Consider the following 26,414-nt stretch of genomic DNA (forward strand, 5'->3'; position numbering starts at 1 on the left):
GTTAAAGATCAAATATAAATGTAAAACAAATTAAATAGTGACACGAGGAATAAATACACAGTGAATAACTAAGTAAAAAGAAATGGAGCTAATTACAGGGAGTACCTGTACTGACTCGATGTGCAGGGGTGCACTACTTTTGACAGGGCCCATGGGGAATAGTGTGCCATTTGAATGCAGAACACAGGTGCTTGTTAGTTAGAGAACATTCACAGAACTAGGTTAGCCAAAGCTGCCCCACATGTATTCTTACACCATGAAACCCCTCTAAGAGTCACCCAATACCTACTATACCAACGGATAGTGACACAGATACCCCATAATCCCTATACACATAGCTAGTTGTTCTAGGAGGGAAATATAAACACCCTCATGAAGATGTATGCCTGAGTGATAGCCTTATTTGGTACTGCTGTGCATTGAAGAGGTTCCTTACAGATACTTTTCAGTGATGGGATAGTGTCATTAAATCTAAACTCCTTTAGTAATTGTGATCCTTTGTAGCATCATTTGTGGCATGCAAATTGTATCTAGTGCTCACCTATTGAAATAAAATAACTTGAGCCCATTATCTTCAACCAAGAAAGGAGAGACAGAGATGTGGAGTTGACAGGCGCATGACGATTAGATGACAGATGAGAAAATTGCCCAATTTGAGCCGCTTAGGACAATAGGGGCTGCTGACATAGCTGTAACAGAAGTAAGCTGTCTGACAAAGGCCTTCACATCCTCCGCATCACTAATCAGCCCCTGTATACTCACTGGCCTCTCTCTGACAGCTAATTAGTGCAGTGAGCTTGATTAGGCTAGATGGCAGTCTGGCTAACCCTATGGCTGATCAGGCGAATCCTTGGTCTGATGATCCACATAACTGGGGGAACAAATGACAGCCACTCAGTACTGTAGACAGTGTTAGTCATTCAATGGAATCAGGCAACTGTGCTTTCATTAAAAAAATGTCAAAGACTCCACTCACCCAAGTCATAGACTGTTCTCTCTGTTACCGCACGGTCCTAGCGCCAAGTCTAGGACCAAAAGGCTCCTTAACAGCTTCTACCCCCAAGCCCTAAGGCTGCGGAACATCTAATCAAATGGCTACCTGGACTATTTACATTGACCCCCCCCCCCTTTGTTTTTATACTGCTGCTACTCGCTGTTTATTATCTCTGCATAGTCACTTTACAAATTACCTCAACTAACCTGGATTTTCGGAACAATGATTCAACATTAGGTTTGGATGTAATAAAAAGTATAGTGAACATGTGTAATTTTGAGGCTTGAAGAAACTGTCAGTTTGACAGTTCTAGATGTGGTCCTTGGCTGACCTTAGCAAGAGTCTCTGTGGAGAGAGGATGATCTGAGCTATCTAGTATAGCTAGGTGAAGCGTTCAAGTTCACCTTGTGACCCACTGCACTGAGGCACAGTGAGTTCAGGGTTTTCCTAACCCAAGAAAGCATTGATGCCTACAGTATGATGTTCCAATGACATGAGGGGAGCCTGGGTATAAAACAAAACCCACAATGTGTTTATTCAACGCTCTTAATCAACTTGTTAATTTTGTCAATCAATTCTCAATGAACTTGTTTCACATGTGGGGTGCTGTTTTACAGACACAATCATAAAGTACACAAATTCATTATAGTCCAGAGAGTAACAGTTGATGCCTTTTTTTACCCAACAGTGTCAATGTGGTGGTGGGTCCTGCTGAAGATGTCTGGACTGTATGTTGTTGAGTCGCTGCAGACGTACAGGCCTGGCTGGCCACCTGGGAGCATGTCCCTTTCCATACACTCTAAGGCCCACAGGTTGACATGTGTCAAAAGGTGAGGCTACAGGCCTCATAAGTTGAGCACTGTTGATGATGTGGTCACTCAGGGGCGGTAGATATGGACCCATCCGGAAGTGGACCGGAGCAGAGCTGACAGAGTGGTAGACGTTAGGCAGAATAATAGCAGGGGTGAGGCCATAGAAAACATGGCAGATATTGGGATGGGGGCTCAGGGGGAAGTCAACTGATGGCTCCCTACTATTGTGATTCTCAGTGGGCCTTTGGGGTTTGTGTTCAGGCTTGATAAACTCTTGGATTTTCTCTGCCTGAACCAGACGAATATGGTAGAGCTTACAAGATCTTTGACATGACTCCACAAAATGCTCCAGGGATATTTTCCCATCTGTGAATTTCTGTGAGAGAGCCTATAAGATAGAAAGACACAATGTTTGGTATAGTCTACTATTACACTCAAATAGGATATTAATATGATTGCTTAATTGATCATTTGTGTTACACAATTAATCCAGCCTTACATCACATTCTTCTTCAGAGTGGGCCAGCTTGTTCAGGAGAAGCCACTGGACCATGTGAAGGCTACGTTTCTCCAGTAAAACTACCAGGAAGGCAACAGTAGATTTGTATAATGAAAGGGGCATAAACACAGTTGTGACTAACTGACAAAATTGCAGAAGTAGTTAGTGAAAATGGCAAGTATTCTGAAACTTTGATGTTCCCAAAAATAATACAAAACAATTTGACTCACCAAGTTGGTTCTGTTTGGCTTGGATGATATTGGTGAATTTCTCCAGTTCCTGGTACTTCTTGGCTAACCATAGTTTACCAGTATTGAGCTCTGGCTCATGAGAGAGACTGGTCTCTGCCAATCTACTGTTGGAGACCAACACAGTCTCCTTTGCTCCCTGAAGCCCCTGAAACTGGACAGGATAATGACATTCAAAAAACATACAGTACATTCGGAAAATATGCAGACCCCTTCACTTTTTCCACATTTTATTCTAAAATTGATTAAATAAAACATGCTCCTCATCAATCTACACACAATACCCCATAATGACAAAGCGAAAACAGGTTTTTAGATTTGTTTGCAAAATTATAAAAAATAAAAAACAGAAGTACCTTATTTACATAACTATTTGGACCTTTGCTATGAGACTCAAAATTGAGCTCAGGTGCATCCTGTTTCCATTGATCATCCTTGAGAAGTTTCTACAACTTGATTGGAGTCCACCTGTGGTAAATTAAATTGATTGGACATGATTTGGAAAGGCATAAGGTCCCACAGTTGAAAGGGCATGTCAGAGCAAAAACCAAGTCATGAGGTTGAAGGAATTGTCCATAGAGCTCTAAGACAGGATTGTGTCGAGGTACAGGGGAAGGGTACAACAAATGTAATTGAAGGTCCCCCAGAACACAGTGGCCGCCATCATTCTTAAATGGAAGAAGTCTAGAACCACCAAGACTCTTCCTATAGCTGGCCAAACTGAGCAATTGGGAGAGGGCCTTGGTCAGGGAGTTGACCAAGAACCCAATGGTCACTCTGACAGACCTCCAGAGTTCCTCTGTGGAGATGGGAGAACTATCCAGAAGGACAACCATTTCTGCAGCACTCACACACCAATCAGGCCTTTATGGTAGTGGCCAGACGGGAGCCACTCCTCAATAAAAGGCACATGACAGCCCGCTTGGAGTTTGCATAAAGGCACCTAAAGGACTCAGACCATGAGAAACAAGATTATCTGGTCTGATGAAACCAAGATTGAACGATTTGGCCTGAATGCCAAGCGGCATGTCTGGAGGAAATCTGGCACCTTCCTTACGGTGAAACATGGTGGTGGCAGCATCATGCTGTGGGGATGTTTTTCAGCGGCAGGGACTGGGAGACTAGTCAAGATCGAGGGAAAGATGAAAGGAGCAAAGTATAGAGAGATCCTTGATGAAAACCTGCTCCAGAGCGCTCAGGACCTCAGACTGGGGTGAAGGTTCACCTTCCAACAGGACAATGACCCTAAGCACACAGCCAAGACAATGCAGGAGTGGCTTCGGGATAAGTCTCTGAATGTTCTTGAGGGGCCCAGCCAGAGCCCGGACTTGAACCTGATCGAACATCTCTGGAGAGACCTGAAAATAGCTGTGCAGGGACACTCCCCAACCAGGCTGAAAAGAACTTGAGACGATCTGCAGAGACGAATGGGAGAAACTACCCAAATACAGGTGTGCCTAGCTTTGTAGCATCATACCCAAGAAGACTTGAGGCTGTAATCGCTGCCAAACATGCTTCAACAAAGTACTGAGTTAAGGGTCTGAATACTTATGTAAATGTAAAATTTCTACAAACCTGTTTTTGCTTTGTCATTATGGTGTATTTTGTTAACATTGATGAGGGGTAAAAAAAACAATTTCATCCATTTTACAGTAAGGCTGTAATGTAACAAAAACATTTGGTAAAAGTAAAGGGGTATATGTTGTCATATCTTACTAATGATACTAATTATATCCTGTATTTGGTCATATTTTACAGGAGCGAATAACTATATTGCAATATTTGCTGACCTTAAAAAATATGCACATTCTAATGTAAATAAAAAGTTTCATCATTAAAAAGCAAGAAAGAAAACACTCTTTATACACACAGTAACCACATCAAACTGTGTGTAAGATTTTCGGGAAATAAATGGGAAATACCTTTTGGCTGAATCTGATGATCTGGCTAATTTTTTCTTCATCCCGCAGAAGCTCCCGCAATTCAACAGTCCTCAAAACCCTTAATTGGTCAGTTACTGACTTTGAGTCGAAATGCCAAGGCATCATGTCCAAGCAACAGACCTTTGATATGGAAATGTTCCTTTATTTGGACCCCATGATGCGCACCAGATGCTTAATTACGCACGAGCATCACCCAAGTAACCCGTAATGTCATGACAGTGACATTATCTTCACCATCAAACTGCAATTTACCCGTCCAATGAAGAGCAACATAGAACGCGCTCTAAAATAAAGATGTAAAGTGTCGTCCTCTGCTGTAGGTTTTGAGAAGCACACGCGTTTCTGAGATGAGTACTGTATTACCAGTACATCGCGGGAGGGTCGTAACTAGTTACCCCAGCCACAAAGTCATAAACCCCGCCTATTTGTAGGGGTAGCGTTCAGGCTCACTCTAAAGACATCAGGGCCAATCAGAACCCTCCGTTTCCTATACGGTCATTGCATTTACATTTACATTTAAGTCATTTAGCAGACGCTCTTATCCAGAGCGACTTACAAATTGGTATCACGTACATTGCTATCACGTATGCTTGGGACGTCACTACATTGAAGTTAGTACCACCCTGCTTCCCCCTGCTGGCTTACTTCTGAAGCAAAACAGGGTGGGTCCTGGTCGTTCCCTGGATGGGAGACCAGATGCTGCTGGAAGTGGAGTTGGAATGCCACTGGGATGCACTTTTTCCTGTTTTTTTTAATTTTTTTTTTTATATCCCATCGCCCCAGGGCAGTGAGTGGGGACATTGCTCTGTGTAGGGTCTTTCAGAGGGGACACTGAACAGGTGTCCTCTGTGGACACGAATATCCCATTGCATTTATCGTAAGAGTAGGGTTGTTAACCCTGGTGTTCAGGCCAAATTCCCAATCTGACCATCATGGCCACCTAATCATCCACAGCTTCCAATTGGCTCATTCCCCAGGTCTTTGCTGTAAAGGAGAATGTGTTTTCTCAGTCAATTTACCAAAATAAAATGTAAATGGTTAGGGTTTGGGGTAGCTGTGTGAAGCTAGCCACAATAAGGATTAGCCACATTAGTGGAATTTGCAGTTTGCCTTTAAAATAAAAGTCCCCCATTGAAAGTGATACAAATAGTGGAATATTGCCATATTTGAACTAGATAACGCTAATCAAGGTTGGAATCAATTTTGAGACTGCAGCTTAGAAATATCAGCCTACAGAGAGCAGGACGAGATTGGTCACCCATCGGTTGATCGTGATTCAACATCGATTCATTATTGAAATAATGAAACCGTCGACCGCATAAGTTGTGTTGCCGAGAGCTTAACTGATAATGAAAAAACAGAGATCTTATATAGGCCCTAAACACCTAGTCAGTCATTTCTACCCTTCCCATAAGCCACTATGGTCCATCTCCTGGTTATCTGCACGGGATGTTGTTTTACTTCCAACTCCGCTTAGTTTCCCAGATGCCAGGAAGATGAGACAATGAGGCATTGTTCTTCCAGGCTCTCTATATCTCGGGTCACATACACCACATCTTGTCTATAGAATGACAGCTTTTAAGTTTTTATCACCAAGTCATTGTCAGCTCAAGCTATCCCTAGCAAACCCCATTTCCTTAATCAGACGCCCAGACTAACTGCAGGAAGCTAGAGTGGAAACCATCTCTTTAACACAGCATTAGCAGAACATAAATATCTTACTGTTTGTTAAGTAAATAGTTGTTAAATATCCACCAGGTAAATACGTATTTTTTCTGTCACACCACTCAGCGCTACAACAAGCACTGCAGCATTAATGAATGAGTAGGAAAGTGTATCTATAGGCTTGCGTTGTTGTTGTTGTTATTATTAGCAGCTTGGGTCTTTTTTAATATCAAGGAACATTTCTATTTTTCTGTTCATAGTAGTAACAACATGAATGTGTGGATGAGGCAAAAATAATGTGGTGTGACTCGAGATTCGCCATCAGTTGGAAGATGGTGCCCCTTTTTGGTCAGTGTCAGTGGAGGAAAGGGAGAGGGGATGGATGTGGAGAGGCAGACCCTCAATCTGCTGCTCTCTCCCTCTGCTGAGACTGACCATCAGATACAAGCACCATCAGCCCAGTAAAATAAAATATTGAAATGTATGCTCACTTAGCTGTGCCTCACAAGTACTGTAATACAACAATGGATCTACTACCAGTGTGATCATATAGCTTACCTCAAATTTTGAAATATAATGTAAAAAAATGGCCCGAACAACAATGCATTGGCAGGGCAATTCAAGCAAAGCTAATATGCAATGATAATGTATTGGGCCTATAGCTTACTGCAGAAACCTAATCTCTACAGTACTGTTTTTAATTGGTTAATGTTGCGTAGGCTTACGTCATGTTAAACATTTTTTTAGTGGTAGATCTCGGGTTGCATTTTGTCTCAGAAAGTGATCTTGACTCAGTGATCTTAACACTATCAATGTTTCCCTTTACTGTGGCAATTGTGATCGAATCAATGCAATAATATTTTGTTGTAGGTGGAACTCATCTGAGTAGGATTCTATTACATTGACACGCATGACTCAGCCCACACTCTACACAGGCCGGTGTGGCATAAACAATCAGAGCTGAAGTAGACCTATATGCAAATAAACCATTGCCATATATGGATTTGTGCCATTTACTTTCAACTGGATTGTGTTTACAGCATGAGTGGTCATGGAGTAGATGCACTTGTTTTAAGATCAAAGCGAGAGCTGCATGTAGCCACGTGCACATTTTGTTCATATCCTTTGCTAGTTAGTGAATTATTAGCACAGGTATAGAACATTTGTAGTCAAAAATAGGGGAGTAATTGCTTTCTACAAGAGCACAAAAGGTATACATTTTTGACATCTTTGAAAAGCGAGTAAGGTAAAGAGCTTTATTTTGTCTTAAAGGGGCAGTGTTGTATTTTGAGACAGGCTTTAATAAACTAAGTAGCTAATAGACAGAGGATAGTATAATTTGTCTGATTCTCTGTAATAATGGTATGAGAATAATAATGCATTTTATTTTGTGAAGTGGTTTCTTGCATCAAACAACACCACAGTATTTTCAGTCACCTCCTTGTCAAAAGGTCAAGTGGATAAACAGGTTCATGTCAAGTCCTGCATGTTTTTTCCAAAAATCTCATGGAATGTAGGCCTACATTGAACACCGCACATTGGCTGCTACCATAGGCTGAATGATAGAACAGCTATTTCCATGTTAAAATGTTATGGGATGCATTTTCTTTATTGTTTTTGATGGTAGGCCACTCTGGTAGGCCTACATTATGATCAAATAGCCACAGTAGCCTACATGACCTCTGTTAAAACTGTAACTTAAAGTGGGTAGAGCGTCAGTGTTCACAGTAAACACGCACTGGAATTTGCACAGAATTATCACAACGTTCAAGTTTGCACTCAGCAGACCTGAAATTTGCTCAGTGCCTGAAAGAATTTAGAGTGAACATTAGTTGGAATGTTGTTATATAAATTAGTTAATTTGGCACAAAAAAGTACAAATCTGTTGAAATCGCTCTGTGGCTGAGGGTGGCAGTCATTAGAATTGCATTGGGGGCATACTTACAGTATATGCACTGTACAGCCTTACTTATGGATCTTGGGTCCATGAATTGGGGTATCAACATACTCAGTGACACCCACAGATTACAATTCTGAAGAGTTTAGAGAAATATTAGCCTAGCAGGTCATATTAGGGAGCTTGAGCTGTGGGAAATCACCTCACTAATAAAGCCTATTGTGCGTATTGACATTCATATTGCACATTAAGCTCACCAGTCAACCTATTCCACGTATATTGAACAATCATATTGCAATGTACAGCCTTACCTATTGATCTTGGGTCCATGAAATGGGGTATCAGCCAACTCAATATGATATACATATAGCAGGTTGACTGGTGTGCTTAATGTTGTTAATTTCTCACCGGTTTCAAAGTTCCACAATAAGTGATAATATGCTAATATTTGTGTAAACTCCTCAGAATTGTAATCTGTTGGTTTCACTGAGTAGGCTGATACCCCAATTCATGGATCCACGATCGGTAGGTAAGGCTGTACAGTGCATATAACTATGCCCCCAATGCAATTATAAATTCTAATACATCCACAGTGCAATTTCTACTGATTTGTACACTTTATTTTATTTTGTGGAATTTATATAACAACATTCAAACCTTGTTTAACATTATCTAGTCCAAATATGGCATAATACACTAGTTTTATCCATTTGAAACACTTTCAATGGGGGACATTTATTTTGAAAGAGAACTGCAAATTCCTCTATTGTGGCTAATCCTTATTGTGACTAGCTTCACACAGGTCAGTCTACCTACTGCAGCAAAACTGTACACAGTATTGCCTAAAGCAGTTAAGAATAAGATAACTAATAATAACACAAGTAAATAGCTATATCTTAAATTGCTGCAAAATGTGACTGGGCTTGTTGTAAATTAACTTTACATCATGTCTATTCTAGTTTGATATGTTGCTGTCACAACAAGTTATTAAATCTGATTATCGCAAACCTCACCGCTCAGGCAGTATCGATCAGAGAAGAGGTTACAGGAGAATGCATCCACATCGGTCTCTGGATTAACATACTGTACCACTGTGAGACAAATGCAATGGAAGGGTCTTTTGCAGCCTGGTCTCATAGACTAGACATAACATAGTAAACACAAATCCAAGACACTCAAAGTAGTATGATATGTTATGTTTGGTATGGTTACATAAGACAGGCAATAACAAAAATAGGATGGTTGGTCGGGGTGGATGGATAGGCGTATAACATGAACATCTGACAACCCAACAGTTGCATGTTTGAATCTCATCATGGATAACTTTAGCATTTGAGCTAATTAGCAACTTTGCAACTACTTACTACTTTTTAGCTACTTTGCAACTATTTAGCATGTTAGCAAACTCATCCCCTAACCCTAACCTTAACCCTTTAACCTAACTCCTAACCTTAACCCTAACCTTAACCCCTAACCTAACTAACATTAGCTATCTACTGTAGCTAACATTAGCGTTAGCCACCTAGCCATCTAGCTAACCGTAGCCACAACAAATTGTAATTCATAACATATCATACATTTAGCAAATTCGTAACATATTATACGGATTTGTACGAACTGCAATTCGTAACGTATCATACCAATTGTAATTCGTACCATATCACAAACATTGGCACACACACACACACACACACACACACACACACACACACACACACACACACACACACACACACACACACACACACACACACACACACACACACACACACACACACACACACACACACACACACTACATACACATGGATTTAGTAATGTAGATATGTGGTAGTGGTGGAGTAGGGGCCTGAGGGCACATAGTGTGTTGTGAAATCTGTGAATGTATTGTAATGTTTTAAAATTGCCTGAATTTTGCTGGACCCCAGGAAGAGTAGCTGATGTGTTGGCAGCAGCTAATGGGGATCCATAATACATACAAATACAAAAATACATGAAATAAATGATGAACATCCACAAAAAAATCGTTTGATACAATTTTATTGTTTTGTATTAGAAGTCATCCAAACAAACACTATCTTCAATCATTTCTGGTTGGTTGATTGGTATTCTCTGTTCAGTGTTGGAAACTTTTCTCCAGGGGTTTTATGTAACACTTGAGCCAATTTGTTCTGAGGTAAACAGCAAGCTTAAGAACTTCCTGGTGCACTCAACTCAGCTAGAAATCACATACAGATTAGAAGGATGTTCCACCATCAAACCTTCCCTTCCAGTGGTTTTCCTAACAGCAATCTCATGTCTCCATTATGGCTGATGTAACTGTTTCCTGGCCGTAACTCCCAGCATGTGTCCCAAATGGGACCATATTCTCTATATAGTACACTACTTTTAACCAGAGCCCATAGGTATTTGGTCAAAAGTAATGCACTATGTAGGGAATGGTGCCATTTGGGACACAGACCTAATGTCCCGATGCTTTGGCCCACAGACCTAATGTCCCGATGCTTTGGCCCAGGGGTGGAGTTGATCAATGTATACACTGACTGCCACCCTCAGAATAACCTTAACGAGGCTAAATACGGCCAGGGTTTATCGTTAAGGCTGGAGTAATCCTGTAGTCCTTGGCTCAGCAGTGAAAGTCCTGACCTGAGACACAAAGGGGTTTTCCTCACTTAAACATCAGCAGGACAGACCCTGCAGCTTATACACACTGAGAAGCAATGTAGGATCCTCAAGCTGTGTGTAAGTAAAACAGCCGTAATATGAATATGCTTCCTTTATGTCATTTGCAGAAAATCTGATTTGTGTGGATGTGAACGTTTTAGTGGTGGATTTGGAAGGGATTTGCAGTTAGTGCTATTTGTGTTGACAGGAATCGGTAGGCAGCAGAGCTCAGGTGGTTGTCATCTATGATGCATTTAGACATATTATTTCCATGAAAAGTCATAGTCATTTAGTTTTGTATTGTACATGTAGAAATGTACAAGCCAATTACAGTTAATTCAATTGACATACTGTTTTTTTGCTTACTTACCCTGTTAAATAATAAGCTATTTCTAGTTAATGTGCATGCCTTAATTCTACAAAATCGCATTTGGAAAACATTTTCGATATTCAAAATTGGAAAGCAAGTTTAGTGTAGTCTCCCATATCGGGGAGATGTTACAGTTGAATCTTGGTTAAGTAAGTAAGCCTTGACTGAGGAATCTCTAAGGCAGAATCTCCTGTTTCTGTAGCAAGAAGCAGCTTGATGAACAAGTACAGAACGTTAGTGAATGTCGGTTAAAATGTACGATTTAATGTTAATTATCTAATTAGCTGGCCCCTATGACATCTCTGACCTTTCTCCGTGATTGAACCGGGAAAGGAACAGGGTCAGGGATAACCATGAGTGAAGACACTGATGGACTGGCAGAGCTGGACTCTGAGCACAATGCAGAGCTGGCTGACATGGTGGCCGCCATGAACGTGGCATCCAACCGGATGACCCCTCCCAACGGCCACCGAAGGCCCCTTGCACCAGCGCGCCGGAAGCTGTCATTGTCAGACAGGAAGCTATCATTGCAGGAGCGATCAACCCAGCCGCGAGAGGCTCGACAGCCCACCATCGAGTCCAAGCGGGTGTCCATTTCAGATTCCCAGGTCAGAGGTCAGGCCTGTGTCCCAAATGGAGGTCAGGGTTCTGTCCTGAATGGCACCATATTCCTTATATAGTGTACTACTTTTGACAAGGGCCCATAGGGGAATAGGTTGCCATTCGAGACGCAGTATATGGGGGATAGGGTGCCATTTAGGACCCATCCATGAAGTCTCAAAAGAAATAGGCATGAGCCTAAATAATGTGTAGTCAATGTGCATTATCCCACCACCAAATACCCTTCACTTTGTCTCTCCCTAGGATTGTATCCAGCTCAACCAATACAAGTTGAAGGATGAGATTGGAAAGGTAAGAAAGGAAAAGTTAGAATAGATGCTGAATTTGTCTGACAAGAGAAAACATTATATCAAAAAGAACTCTTGTGTAATAAGTCAAAATTATTCTGTCAGACTTTCCTCTTTTTCTATTCTAGGGCTCATATGGTGTGGTGAGATTAGCTTACAATGAAGATGATGAACAATACTATGTAAGATTCTCTGCACATTTCATTCTTTATCATCTCCTTTCTGGGAGCAGAGAAATGTACAGTTCCTCAACTCTCTGTTTTGGCCTTTTTGACGATTATACTATAGGAGCAAACTGATCATGTCTTTCCTTGCGTAGGCAATGAAAGTTTTTTCAAAAAAGAAGCTGATGAAGATGTGTGGATTTCCTCGTAGGTGAAAATGTTCCTTTTAAGTCTAGTATGTGCTTTGGTACTGGTATGAACATGAACTGGTGATGATCACCACTATATATAATGGCGGTTGGTTATAGGACGCCCCCCTCCCCGAGGAGCCAGCACAGAACAGGGACTGCCACCCAAACCCCTGGGGCCACTGGAGAGAGTCTACCAGGAGATCGCCATCCTGAAGAAACTAGACCACCTTAACATTGTCCATCTGGTGGAGGTGAACACACTGACATACATAAGTGGAAGATTTAAAAGGTTAATTTAGTTCATTTACATTTAGTTTTATTCATTTCAGAGATTTACACCTTCCAATTGTAGGTTCTTGATGATCCTGCTGAAGACAATCTCCACATGGGTAAGTATGCATTCATCATGTCAGTGCACTGAATGGTGATACAAGGTGTTACATGGTAAGCTATGTTTTCTGTTGTTTCTCCTTGTACTAGGTCCATAGTTTGTATATTATAATAGTCTGTCCAGTTTGATTATTACATAGAAACTAATATGACTAGTCATTTTATTCTCTGTTTGTTTATTTTCTAGCCTTTGAGTTAATGCCAAAAGGGTACGTTTTACTCCTTTCTGAAATATACTGTATTACATGACATTATAACACTGGTCCTTTGTAGCTCAGTTGGTAGAGCATGGCGCTTGTAATGCCAGGGTAGTGGGTTTGATTCTTGGGACCACCCATATGTAAAACACAACTATGCATGACTGTAAGTCACTTTGAATAAAAGCATCTGCTAAATGTCTTATATTCTTATTATTATATTATTATACTGTATATAACACTTAAATTATGAATTTTGTTATTTATATATAATCCCTCCAGTTACTAAATTTGGTGAATATAAGGTATCCAGTTTTAAGGAATATAAGATACCAATGACAAGGTTCAGGCATTGTTAGTGGTAGGAAGACCACTGTTTGGAAGATTATGGTGGTGATGCTTACTTACTTTTCTCTGTCTCTGTTGCTTTTCCTGGGGCCCTAGCCCAGTGATGGAGGTGCCCTCAGACACTCCCTTCACAGAGGAACAAGCCCGCTTTTACTTCAGAGACATAATTCTGGGGATTGAATACTGTAAGTCCTCCACCTGGATTTCGTCTCAAATGGCACCGTGTTCCCTATATACAGTAGTGCACTACTTTTGACCTGAACCCTTAAGGGCCATGGTCAAAAATAGTGCACTAAATAGGGAATAGAGTGCCATTTGGGACGTATGGCCTAATAGCATTCTGCTCAGAGACCTGCAGCATACTGCGAACCCTGCTCATGTTTTAGCAAGACATTGGTTTGAAAGTCACTCGTCAGATACTTTCTGAAAAGACAGGATCAGTTGGTGCTTTGACAGCTGAATGTCAAGACCTAAATCAAATGGGCAATGCTGTTTGTATACTTATAAACGTTTATCTAAAAAAAAGAGAACTAAATCAGTGTTTCCTGTCCTTTTTCCCTGGTCCTATTCTCTCTTCCTCCCTCTCAGTGCACTACCAGAAGATCATCCACAGAGACATCAAGCCTTCCAACCTGTTACTGGGAGACAATGGGCATGTGAAGATTGCAGACTTTGGTGTCAGTAACCAGTTTGAGGGGAGTGATGCTCTCCTGTCCAGCTCAGCAGGGACTCCAGCCTTCATGGCCCCAGAGATGATGACTGATCATGAGCAGAGCTTTACTGGCAAGGTTAGACACTAATTGCTAATTTATCTAATCAGGTCACTCATCTTTGATTGTATCCAAGAATAATATTTACCCCATGAAAATGTATTGCATTGACTGGTATCAAAAATACTTAGAAATTGACTTGGTATCAAACGTCAACATTTTATGGTGCTGTAAAATATACAGCAAGCTCTCTTTGTAAAGTAATGGTCAATGTTCATGTTTGTTAGGCCTTGGATGTGTGGGCCATGGGAGTCACCCTGTACTGCTTTGTCTATGGGAAGGTAGGTTCTGTTATTATCATAATGTACGGTATTCTGCCATGGATTATTTTGGCCCACTAGTTTCTGATTTACTGTGTCCATTATGCTGAGGACTACAACTATATTTTGATCAACCGTTGCATCCTACATAATAATGCTTTTAAAATAAATACATTTAATGGTTTATGTGGGAAACAGACAGCATGTGTATGCATGTAGCCTATCCTTTAAGAGCAGCATTTTAATGCCTTTTCTTCATCACTATCTTCCTATATCAGTGCCCTTTCATCGATGAATACATCATCGGCCTGCACAATAAGATCAGGAACAGGCCTGTGGAGTTCCCAAACATGTGAGTTCCACAAAGGGACACTATTTACCATGCAAAAACAATTTAGTCTGCTCTCTATGCACCACTCTAAAATATGGGTAGAACTTCACATTATAGCATGTAATAACTTGATAATAGCATAGTAATAGTATTGTTTTAACGTTCCTAGCCCTTCACTGCTACTGTAGTTACTGTACTGTAGATGGTTCTATTCTATTTGGTGGGTGGTCATCTCAGTCACTCTTTGGTACCACAGGCCTGAAGTATGCAAGGAGTTGAAGGAGCTTATTATAAAGATGCTGGATAAAAATCCTGATTCAAGGATCACCATTCCTGAAATCAAGGTACAAGGGGACAGATCTAGACCTTCAATAGTGCCTATATAAAGCAAATCCTTCATGAAACCATCTATGACACTTCAAATGAATGTTTTACTGTCCTGGTAGAGCTGTCTTATATGTGTTGTGGGACGATTGTGTTTCCCCTCCTGTTTGTTGCCAGGAGCACCCGTGGGTGACGGAGGATGGCACTGACCTTCTACCCCTGGAGGAAGAACACTGCACCGTGGTGGAGGTGACTGAGGAGGAGGTCAAAAACTCCATCAAACTCATCCCCAGTCTGTCTGCTGTGGTGAGTCAGTTCACTAGTGTCCTGTCCAGGGGATATACAGCTCTTGTTCTGGCTCGGACAAGACTTACTTACTAACTTACCCATCTATCACAAGTAGGGCCAGGAGTTTTTGTGTTTTAACAAGGGAACAAGTTTGGGACCTACATCAGGGCCCAGAGTTTTTCCAGGTCAATACACATGGTCAGGGAACATTTTTGTCATAAGGCAGATTGCTACAGTGAATATGTTTCCCAAACGGCACCCTTTTCACAATATAGTGCACTACTTTTGACCAGGGTCTATAGGGCTCTGGTCAAAAGTAGTGCACTATAGAGAATAAGTTGCCATTTGGGATGGACCTCTGACACTCACTCTCCCCACGTTAGATCCTGGTGAAGTCCATGCTGAGGAAGAGGTCTTTTAGTAACCCCTTTGAGTGTCACAACAGGAGGGCAGAGAGGTCTATGTCTGCTCCAGGAGGTCTCCTTGCGTAAGTCCCCTATAAATCCTCCTTATCTGCTTTCTTTATCTGCCGATTTTGGGATTAGGAAACAAACAAAACAAAACAAAGTGACAGAAATACACAGAGTCGGTTTGATATATAGGCTACTGTAAATGGGCTTAACACAAAAGAAGCATACAAATACAGAATACTGTAAGGACAGGTGTATGGCAGAAGACTGAAACTACAATGACAAACATGACATATAGTGAGTTCCAAAAGTATTGAGACAGTGACACATTTTCTGTTGTTTTGACTCTGTACTCCAGCACATTGGTTTTGAAATTATACAATGACTAGGAGGTTAAAGTGCAGACTGTCAGCTTTAATTAGAGGGTATTTTGTTAGATTTTTTGCATTTTGTGTAAGTTACTTTTTAAAACTTAAAAAAAATGTATTGTGTACATAATGTTGCTGCTACCGTCTCTTATGACTGAAAAGAACAAACAGATCAATAAAAACTACATTGATCCATCTAATATGGCTATGAGAAGGAGACACAAATACAATAGGACGTCCATCTAACCTGGGGGAAGAAATGATTGTCCAAAAACAAACTTTCAAGTGGCACTGATCCAACAATGATAAAGAGTGAATATACACACTCACTGTGGACATGGCCAATGCTCTCCACTCGCACCAATAAGATAGGCTACACTGTTCGCTAAATTAAGATGATAATTTTGATAACTAAAAGACAAGAGTATTTTCTTTGTCTTCTCTTTACAGTAATAACCATTTGCTTTCCAAACTATTTTCCTGTAATTGTATTTTGAAATATTGCAATATACAGCGCCTTCAGAAAGTATTCAGACCCCATGACTTTTTCTAAATTTAGTTACAGCCTTATTCTAAAATGGATTAAATAGTTTATTTTTCCTTATCAATCTACACACAATACCCCATAATGCCAAGTTTTTATTTTATTTAGCTAATTTATATTTAAAAAACGGAAATATTACATTTACATAAGTATTGAAACCCTTTACTCAGTACTTTGTTGAAGCACCTTTGGCAGCGATGACAGCCTCTAGTCTTCTTAGGTATGGCGCTACAAAGCTTGGCACACCTGTATTTGGGGAGTTTCTCCCATTCTTCTCTGCAGATCCTCTCAAGCTCTGTCAGCTTGGATGGGAAGTGTCGCTGCACAGCTGTTTTCAGGTCTCTCCAGAGATGTTCAATGGGGTTCAAGTCCGGGCTCTGGAGATTCAGAGACTTATCCCGAAGCCTTTCCTGCATTGTCTTGGCTGTGTGCTTAGGGTCGTTGTCCTGTTGGAAGGTGAGCCTTCGCCCCAGTCTGAGGTCCTGAGCACTCTGGAGCAGGTTTCCATCAAGGATCTCTCTATACGTTGCTCCGATCATCTTTCCCTCGATCTTGACTAGTCTCCAAGTCCCTGCCGTTGAAAAACATCCCCACAGCATGATGCCGCCACCACCATACATCACCGTAGGGATGGTGCCAGGTTTCCTCCAGACATGCTGCTTGGCATTCAGAACAAAGAGTTCAATCTTTGTTTCATCAGACCAGAGCATCTTGTTGCTCATGGTCTGAGAGTCTTTAGGTGTCTTTTGGCAAACTCCAAGCGGGCTGTCATGTGCCTTTTACTGAGGAGTGGCTTCCGTCTGGCCACTCTATCATAAAGGCCTGATTGGTGGAATGCTGCAGAGATGGGTGTCCTTCTGGAAGGTTCTCCCATGTCAACAGAGAAACTCTGGAGCTCTGTCAGAGTGGCCATCAGGTTTTTGGTTACCTCCCTGACCAAGGCCGTTCACCCCCGACTGCTCAGTTTGGCTGGGCAGCCAGCTATAGGAAGTGTCTTGGTGGTTCCAAACATCTTCCTTTTAAGACTTATGGAGGCCACTGTGTTTTTGGGGACCTTCAATGCTGCAGACATTTTTTGGTACCCTTCCCCAGATCTGTGCCTCAACACCATCCTGTCTCGGAGCTCTACGGACAATTCCCTCGCCTCATGGCTTGGTTTTTGCTCTGACATGCACTGTCAACTGTGGGACCATATGTAGACAGGTGTGTGCCTATCCAAATCTTGTCCAATCAAATGAATTTACCAAAGGTGAACTCCGATCAAGAGAAACAGGATGCACCTGAGCGCAATTTCGAGTCTCATAGAAAAGGGGCTGAAGACTTATGTAAATACGTTTTTTGTTTTATTTTTAATAAATGTGCAAAAGAATGGAAAATCTGTTTTTGCTTTGGTGTTATGGGGTATTTTTGTAGATTGCAGAGGATTTTTTTTCATCCATTTTAAAATAAGGCTGCAACGTCACAAAAAAGTCAAGGGGTCTGAATATTTTCCGAAGGCACTGTACCTGGCTGGGCCCTACTTTTTATTGACAGTTGCAACTCAACACTCATATATTTGGCATTTGCCGCGTGCGCTGCCCAAATTCCGACTGTAGGCAATGTGATTTAAAATCGACAGCTTTTTATTTATTTAAAGAAGCTGATGATCCTCTGTGGCCAAATCATGCTTTCTGGTGTAGTAGCCTCTTTTGAACGACTTCATGTATTTATGTCTCGACAGGAATAGGCTAATTATGCTATATCATTTTGGCAATTAAATTTACTTTAATGGAAGCTGGACGCGTCGTCTATGGTTGTACAACTAACTTGATTGATAGCCTGAAATGGCTTCTTGGTAGCTAGTTACGAGGTTGGCAGATTAGGAACCTATCTGGGTTAGCTAATGCCAACGTCATAAAATGTCAAAGTGGCTAGTAGTATTACAGAGAAACAACAAAACAAAACAACAAAAATGACAAATCTGAGGGGGCACATGCCCCTGTGCCCTCTATGAGCATGACGACTCTGATGCCACACACAGCTGTCTTCTTCTCACACACTTACAGTTCAGCTCAGTCAACTACATCAGGGCACACAATAGCTTTGATGACATTGCTAAGTGGTTTATTAGATTGTGCCTTAACGAAATATGCTAATATTAATTAATGTTAATAAATGTTCAGATTTTTTTTCTACAGTATCTATCTCCATCATGTAATGTAACTTTATGATTACATTGCTTATTTACCATTGACGTGCAGTCTTTAACAAGCACATATTTGCTGATATTGTCCTTTTCTTGTCTATCTCTTACCCATTGCAGGGACTCTTGGGGGCGACTGGAAACCGAGGTTCATCCTTCATTGAGGTAAGAGCCCTGGTTAAAAGTAGTGCATACTATATAGGGAATATTTTGCAATTTGGATGCAACGCCAGTCTTGTGCTAACAGGTTTTCTTCTGGGGTTTGATCACTATCATTCTACTCTATGTGATTCTATTTCTATGGTCTCAGTACTGTCTTTTTATGCACTGCTGAGAGTTGATGTGTATTGGACCTGATTGGTAATGCTGTTCCTGACATGCATGGCATTTAATGCAAAGTTCTTCTTGTCATGACCCTTCCCCCTTCTAGTTGCCTTAAACAACACACAGTAACAAGGCAACAATAAACAAGTTGTCCCCTACGAATGATGCAGAGCCCCCCCCTTGGGCCAATTAGTGACATTTAGTGACAATTATACAAATGTATGTTGTGTGGATTAATGAGAAAGATCTTTTTTTAAACATATTTTTTCCCTTGCTGGAAATCAAAACTTGATAGCTCACATTGGACGGGATGTTAGAGACCAGACTCCACTGCCTGATAGGGAGATGCATTGATATAAAACAGGACTTATCATGAGGAGATGCATACATTTTTTCTCGAGCTGTAACGGCTTTCTTCTGTGGACGAAGGAGAGGACCAAAGCGCAGCGTGGTTAGTGTTCATCATGTTTAATAAAGATGATAAACATGAACACTACAAAATACAAAACAACAAATGTGAAAAACCGAAAGAGTTCTGTCTGGTGCAGACACACGAAGACAGAAGACAACCACCCACAAAAACCCAACACAAAACAGGCTACCTAAATATGGTTCCCAATCAGAGACAATGACTAACACCTGCCTCTGATTGAGAACCATATCAGGCCAAACATAGAAACGGGAAAACTAGACACACAACATAGAATGCCCACTCAGCTCACATCCTGACCAACACTAAAACAAAGAAAACACAAAGAACTATGGTCAGAACGTGACACTAGCTTTGTCATTGTGGGGTATTGTGTGTAGATTGATGATTAATTGATTGATTTTAAAACCAGGCTGTAACGTAAAGAAAAATGGAAAAAGTAAAGGGGTCTGAATACTTTCTGAATGCACTGTCGGTATAAAATGTCATGACTGTAGCTCAAAAGGGATTGGAGATATGCTTGTAAAACATTTGCGGGGGGACAAAAAGTATAGTTTCTGGAAATTGTAATAGGCCGAGATAGTAGGTCCTTATGGGACACGTGTTGCTCATGAGGAGATGTTTTGCAAGTTGCAAAAGTATTCAGACCCCTTTGAGTTCTTCACATGTTGTGTTACAAAGTGGAGGATGGATTTAATAGTAATTTTTGGTCAACAATCTACACAAACTACTATGTAATGTCAGAGGGGGCAAAAAATATATATTCTGTATATATTACATAACTAAAATATAGTCATTGCATAAGTTTTCAGACCCTTTTTTAGGCCAGCCTAAATTAGTTCAGGAGTAAAATATTGCTTAACAAATCACATAATAAGTTACATGGACTCACTCTGTGTGAAATAATACGGATTGACATGATTTTTGAATGACTAAACCTTCCTCTGTTCCTCATATATACAACATCTGTAAGGTCCCTCAGTTAAGTATTGAATTTCAAGCACAGACAAAACTATAACGACCAGGGAGCTTTTCGAAAGCCTCATAAAGAATGGCAGTGACTGGTAGATGGGTAACAACATCATACATAGAATATCTCTTTAACTATGGTCAAGTTAATAACTATGATGTGGATTATATATTAAACCACACAGACACATCAAAGATACAGTCGTCCATCTAAACTGAGCTTTAGGACAGGAATGAAACTGCTCAGGGAGGTACGAGTGGCGGGTAGCCTAGTGGTTAGAGCATTGGGTCAGTAACCGAATGGTTGGTGGATCGAATCCCTGCGCTGACAAGTTGAAAATCTCTCACTCTGCCCTTGAACAAGGCAGTTAACCCACTGTTCCTAGGCTGTCATTGTACATAAGAATTTGTGCTTAACCGACTTGCCCACTTAAATACAAAATTGGTGATGCCATTGGTGGTTTTAAAACAGCTACAGAATTCAATGTCTTTGATGGTAGAAAACAGAGGATGGCTCAATACTGTTATAGTACTCAACAATAATGACCTAAATGACAAAAACATACATCTTGGTTTTAACAAGGCATTAAGGTATCAAATCCAACACATCACTGAGTAACTGCCTTGTGTTTATGCATGGTGGTGGCTGCATCATGGTATGACATCAGCAAATGCCGGGGTGATTTTCAAGACAAAAATAATCGGTTTAGAGCTAAGCACAAGCAAATCCTAGAGGAAAACATGCTCCAGTCTGCTTTACACCAGAGACTGGAAGAGGAATTCACATTTCAGTAGGACAATAACACAAGGCCAAATCTACACTGGCGTTACCAAGAAGACAGTGAATGTTCCTGAGTGGCCAAGTTACAGTTTTGACTTAAATCTGCTTGAAAATCTATGGGAAGACTTGAATTGCTGTCTAGCCATGATCCCCAACATCTTGGCAGAGCTTGAAAAGTAAAAGGGCAAATCAAATAAACAAAAATCAAATCCATTTTTATTTGTCACATGCGATGAATACAACAGACCTTACCGTGAAATGGTTACTTTACAAGCCCAACCATGCAGTTAAGAAATCAGAGTTAAGAAAATATTGACTAAATAAACTAAAGTAAAAAAAGTAACACAATAAAATAACAATAACGAGGCTATATACAGGGGTAACCATTAAGCCATTAGACCTCTCACTAAAGGCTTCAGTAATACAAAAGTTATACTTAAATCCGAACTGGTTCTCTAGCAGATTAGTAAGAATGTCTCACGCCATGTTCAAGAATGTCCCTTTTCCCCTTTTCCAGATTACAACATCTCACTTCTGGTTATTTGAAAATTAAATAATCTCCAAAATATCGCTATTTTTAAAACAAGCCATAGAAAGTTGGTTGCAATTTCTGTTTAATCCACCAGAAAAGACAGAACAAATAATGCAACAAAAAATATGGTTAAACTCAAATATCCTAATATAAATAAGGTATCATCTTTGTGAATTAGATCACAAATAGGACTGGTGGAGTTACGTCACACATGCAGATAAAGAAAGTATATGGAAATGTCTGCTCTGACCCAAATTACAACCAACTAATTGCAGCATTACGGCAAAAATGGAAGACGCCAGTGAAAGAAGGAAAAAGTAAGGAACTTGACTGTCGGCCCTCCATTAAAGTATAGAATTGGTTAAAGAAAATTGTGATCAATAAAAAGGTATACCAATTTAATTTAAGGACCCAAAAAATTGACAGCTCTGCCTGTCTCCTAGAGATGAACGTACTTTGGTGCGAAAAGTGCAAATCAATCCCAGAACAACAGCAAACGACCTTGTGAAGATGCTGGAGGAAACAGGTACAAAAGTATCTATATCCATAGTAAAACGAGTCCTATATCGACATAACCTGAAAGGCCGCTCAGCAAGGAAGAAACCACTGCTCTAAAACCGCCTTAAAAAAAGCCAGACTACGGTTTGCAACTACACATGGGGACAAAGATCATACTTTTTGGAGAAATGTCCTCTGGTCTGATGAAACAAAAATAGAACTGTTTGGCCATAATGGCCATTGTTATGTTTGGAAGAAAATGGGGGACGCTTGCAAGCCGAAGAACACCATCCCAACCGTGAATTACGGGGGTGGCAGCATCATGTTGTGGGGTTGCTTTGCTGCAGGAGGGACTGGCATCATGACTAGATGGCATCATGAGATAGGAAAATGATGTGGATATATTGAAGCAACATCTCAAGACATCAGTCAGGAAGTTAAAGCTTGGTCGCAAATGGGTCTTCCAAATGGACAATGACCCCAAGCATACTTCCAAAGTTGTGGCAAAATGGCTTAAGGACAACAAAGTCAAGGTATTGGAGTGGCCATCACAAAGCCCTGACCTCAACCCTATAGAACATTTGTGGGCAGAACGGAAATACATTTACATTTACATTTAAGTCATTTAGCAGACGCTCTTATCCAGAGCAAGACAAATTGGTGCATTCACCTTATGACCTCCAGTGGAACAGTAGTGCATCTAAATCTTTTCAGGGGGAGGGGGGGTGAGAGGGATTACTTTATCCTATCCTAGGTATTCCTTAAAGAGGTGGGGTTTCAGGTGTCTCCGGAAGGTGGTGATTGACTCCGCTGTCCTGGCGTCGTGAGGGAGTTTGTTCCACCATTGGGGGGCCAGAGCAGCGAACAGTTTTGACTGGGCTGAGCGGGAACTGTACTTCCTCAGTGGTAGGGAGGCGAGCAGGCCAGAGGTGGATGAACGCAGTGCCCTTGTTTGGGTGTAGGGCCTGATCAGAGCCTGGACTGCGTGTACGAGCAAGGACGCCTACAAACCTGACTCAGTTACACCAGCTCTGTCAGGAGGAATGGGACAAAATTCACCCAACTTATTGTGGGAAGCTTGTGGAAGAGTACCCGAAATGTTTGACCCAAGTTAAACAATTTAAAGGCAATGCTACCAAATACTAATTGAGTGTAAGTAAACTTCTGACCCAGTGGGAATGTGATGAAAGAAATAAAAGCTCAAACAAGTATTTCTCTTTGCTATTATTTTGACATGTCACATTCTTAAAATAAAGTGGTGATCCTAACTGACCTAAAACAGGGCATTTTTACTCAAATTAAATCTCAGGAATTGTGAAAAACTGAGTTTAAATGTATTTGGCTAAGGTGTATGTAAACGTTCGACTTCAACTGTAGTAATACGTTTTGCAACCATTTTTATATTTAATTTACATTCTGTAGAAACTATGAGAATAGAAAGGTTCAGAACTTTTGTGAAACATCACAGCACAGTTGAAAAAATATATGGCAAATAGAAAATGAGATAGATGGGAGGGGTTGAGTTGAGGTGAAGGTTGGGACTAAAAACAACAAGATAACTAATGTAAAGTATACTGAGTCCCTAAAATGTACAGTATATAGGTGCAGACTTTTGTGAAACAGCACAGTTAACAATATATGTCTAATAGAACTGGATGGTCTTCAGAGATAGATGGGAGGGGTTGAGGGTAACTGAAGGATGGGATTAAAAACAAACAAGAGTTAACTATTGTAAAACACATTGTGTCTGTATAATGTATATAGTATGTATAAGCTGGAAGTAGAAGCCTAAGTGTTGTCCATTAGTTTACTCCAATTAGGGGAGGGCTGGTAGGGTTAGGGGAGGGGTGGTAGGGTTAGGGGAAAATAATAAAGGGAAATATATTGAAAATAAAAATACATACCATTGAAAATGATGCTGACAATTACGCTGATGGAAGCTGAAATCTAGCTGCAATGTAAAAATATTTTTTTTAAAGAAGAAAAAAAAAGAATGGGCAAATATTGCACAAGCCAGGTGTGCCAAGCTCTTATAGACTTACCAAAGACTCACCGGCGTAATTGATGCCAAAAGTGTTTCTAGGTGTTTCTAACATGTTATTTAATAACAGTTATTTAATAACATAGTTATTTAATTTGTATTCATCTTTAAAAAACTTTTTTTATCCCATTTTGTAACATAATAAAATGTGACGAAATCCAAAGGGATCTGAATACTTTTGCAAGACATTGTATGTACAAAATCTCATGACTGTAGCTCAAACGGTACAGGAGATATGCTTGTTAAAATGTTGGAATTTGAGTTGATTACAATAGCGCCTCCCTTGGGCCAATCTATGTAATTGTGTAAATGCCGAATCTCTATGGCAAGACACATCATTCCCCAAGTTTCGCCAGAAGATGTTGTGTGTGACTAACATATGTGCAAACGTACTGAGACCGATCCATAGTCGTCCCCCTTGACCCGATTTCATCACGGGGGACAATAAAACATGTGTTGCCCGCAGGAAATCAAGCAGAGAAGGAGAATTGGATGGAAACGGAGAAGGAGAGTTAGAGGACCTTACTGAAGATGATGGTGCACTTGCAGAGGGCTGCTGGTAAACCCTGTTTTTCTGATAGACCTGTTTAAATTAGGGGACAGACCTGTTCAAAGCAAACTCTTTGCTGTATCTTCATATAATATGTAATACTCATGTAATATATTTGAAGAGAGATCCAAATGAAAGAGCTCACCCTTACAGTCTTTTAGAAAGATTTGTGATAACTACAGTACAAACCATGTATTAGGTTTTTAACTTTTGTCTTATTCCATCTTCGTGATGTTTGTGTCTGCTGTTAACATAGAGTTTCATTGTCTGTTCATGATGTACTGTACTATATTACTCATAATGGTCTGAATGCCTTTTGTACTATTAGCTCTGTGTTTTCCAAATATTACACCTATGTATTGAACTGAAATGTGGTTGTTACAATGTAAATATGTACCATTCTCAAGAAGTCATTTTTGCATGCTTTCATACAGTTGATGTCGAAGATAATTAAAGGTAGCAAATTAACATTCTTGTTTTTTTCTCTGGATGGCTCTCTCTAGCATGATGTGCTGGCTCTTGTACGCAGGTGTTATTAATTACCTATAGTGCAAGCAATCTTTCATCTGGGGCCATTTCAAAAGAAAGAGTAGGACTAAAGGCTTTATTTTTAATATATATATTTTTTACTGTTTTACAAATTGAAGTGAGTGATATCACATCTAGATGTCAAATGGACTTCTGGAACATGTGTCAGAATAACTTTTAGGATTTAAGAGCGAAAAACAAGTTACGTCGATACAAAGTCTGCATTGTGAGGAGCTAAAATGTGCAGCTTATTCTGAATCATCTCAGCTGACATGAAAGTAATATTATATCATAATGTAAACACTTGAATAAAAAAAAATCCACCTGTTTTTGTTTTCGGTCAGACTTTTTTAAATTGGTATTTCTGAAATGCTGAAGTATACCACATCATTTTCAACAATATGACCACCTATTTGTTCAATAGTTCATATTGATATTCCCTCATGTCACCGCCCAGTAGGCTATTCAAGTATGTCTCTCGGACACCATCCACATGCTTTTGGAAAAAAAAAACGAACTGGAATAACACTTGTATTATTGTGGCAGGGTATGAACCTTAGTTTTGGTCAGTGTTTCCCCTGTGACCTTAATTAGGATGGGACAGGTCAAACGTATCAAAGCGCCCCTGTGACTTGTTTAGGTAAGAGATTTTGTACTTGGTGGAAAATGGTGGAAAATGTGTCTGAGAACAATTTTGAGAACAATGTTGTTTTTAATAAATATTTGTGGTGTGGTAAATTGCTCTAAGGTTTGTGTTTACTTTGATTATCAGTGTTTCTTTATTCAAAATTGACAGACAAATAGTCATTGGCCTTATGTTCAATGTCCCTATGTTCAATGTCCCTGTTTCTTTGTAAATATACCACTAGATGGCACCTTGTGTCTGACTGTATCATCTATTGTGCCTCAGGTCAGTTTTTTCTTCTTCATTGTTCTTCATACAGAGGCTATGTTAGGCTTGCTTCAGACAGACATGTCATAATGTATTTGACAC

The 26,414-nt window shown here is 40.3% G+C and overlaps 2 protein-coding genes across 3 annotated transcripts; one reads left to right on the forward strand and one right to left on the reverse strand.

The window, feature by feature from the left end:
- Positions 1 to 1,503: 1,503 nt before the first annotated feature.
- Positions 1,504 to 4,801, reverse strand: LOC115142174 (vacuolar protein sorting-associated protein 37D-like). The gene is made up of 4 exons (XM_029681637.1): positions 4,476 to 4,801; positions 2,536 to 2,707; positions 2,306 to 2,385; positions 1,504 to 2,194 (listed from the first exon to the last, which is right to left on the reverse strand). The coding sequence occupies exons 1-4, from the start codon at positions 4,599 to 4,601 to the stop codon at positions 1,685 to 1,687; spliced, it is 888 nt and encodes a 295-aa protein (XP_029537497.1). The 5' UTR covers positions 4,602 to 4,801; the 3' UTR covers positions 1,504 to 1,684.
- Positions 4,802 to 10,712: 5,911 nt separating this feature from the next.
- LOC115141813 (calcium/calmodulin-dependent protein kinase kinase 1-like) lies at positions 10,713 to 26,147 on the forward strand. 2 transcript variants are annotated; one of them, XM_029681034.2, is made up of 17 exons: positions 10,713 to 10,800; positions 11,426 to 11,700; positions 11,957 to 12,004; positions 12,129 to 12,182; positions 12,320 to 12,371; positions 12,473 to 12,606; positions 12,708 to 12,744; positions 12,933 to 12,954; positions 13,387 to 13,475; positions 13,879 to 14,078; positions 14,288 to 14,341; positions 14,599 to 14,672; positions 14,908 to 14,995; positions 15,153 to 15,281; positions 15,647 to 15,750; positions 18,888 to 18,932; positions 24,809 to 26,147. In XM_029681034.2, exons 2-17 carry the CDS (start codon positions 11,446 to 11,448, stop codon positions 24,903 to 24,905), a joined length of 1,482 nt encoding a protein of 493 aa, XP_029536894.1. In that variant the 5' UTR covers positions 10,713 to 10,800; positions 11,426 to 11,445; the 3' UTR covers positions 24,906 to 26,147. The 2 variants fall into 2 exon arrangements, with proteins under 2 accessions (XP_029536894.1, XP_029536895.1); XM_029681035.2 differs by having other exon boundaries at positions 10,714 to 10,800; positions 11,432 to 11,700.
- The last annotated feature ends 267 nt before the right edge of the window (positions 26,148 to 26,414 follow it).

This window comes from Oncorhynchus nerka, linkage group LG14 (assembly GCF_034236695.1).
Source record: "Oncorhynchus nerka isolate Pitt River linkage group LG14, Oner_Uvic_2.0, whole genome shotgun sequence".
Classification (NCBI taxonomy): Eukaryota; Metazoa; Chordata; class Actinopteri; order Salmoniformes; family Salmonidae; genus Oncorhynchus; species Oncorhynchus nerka.

Excerpts from the sequence above, each read along its gene's own strand:
- LOC115142174 (XM_029681637.1), bottom strand. The coding sequence starts at position 4,601 with ATGATGCCTTGGCATTTCGACTCAAAGTCAGTAACTGACCAATTAAGG. Across the intron at positions 2,386-2,535 it reads AGCCAAACAGAACCAACTTG|TTTTACTGGAGAAACGTAGC; the intron begins GTGAGTCAAATT and ends CCTTCCTGGTAG. Across the intron at positions 2,195-2,305 it reads ACTCTGAAGAAGAATGTGAT|GCTCTCTCACAGAAATTCAC; the intron begins GTAAGGCTGGAT and ends TCTATCTTATAG.
- LOC115141813 (XM_029681034.2), top strand. The coding sequence starts at position 11,446 with ATGAGTGAAGACACTGATGGACTGGCAGAGCTGGACTCTGAGCACAAT. Across the intron at positions 12,372-12,472 it reads GAAGATGTGTGGATTTCCTC|GACGCCCCCCTCCCCGAGGA; the intron begins GTAGGTGAAAAT and ends GGTTGGTTATAG. Across the intron at positions 15,751-18,887 it reads GCTCCAGGAGGTCTCCTTGC|GGACTCTTGGGGGCGACTGG; the intron begins GTAAGTCCCCTA and ends TACCCATTGCAG.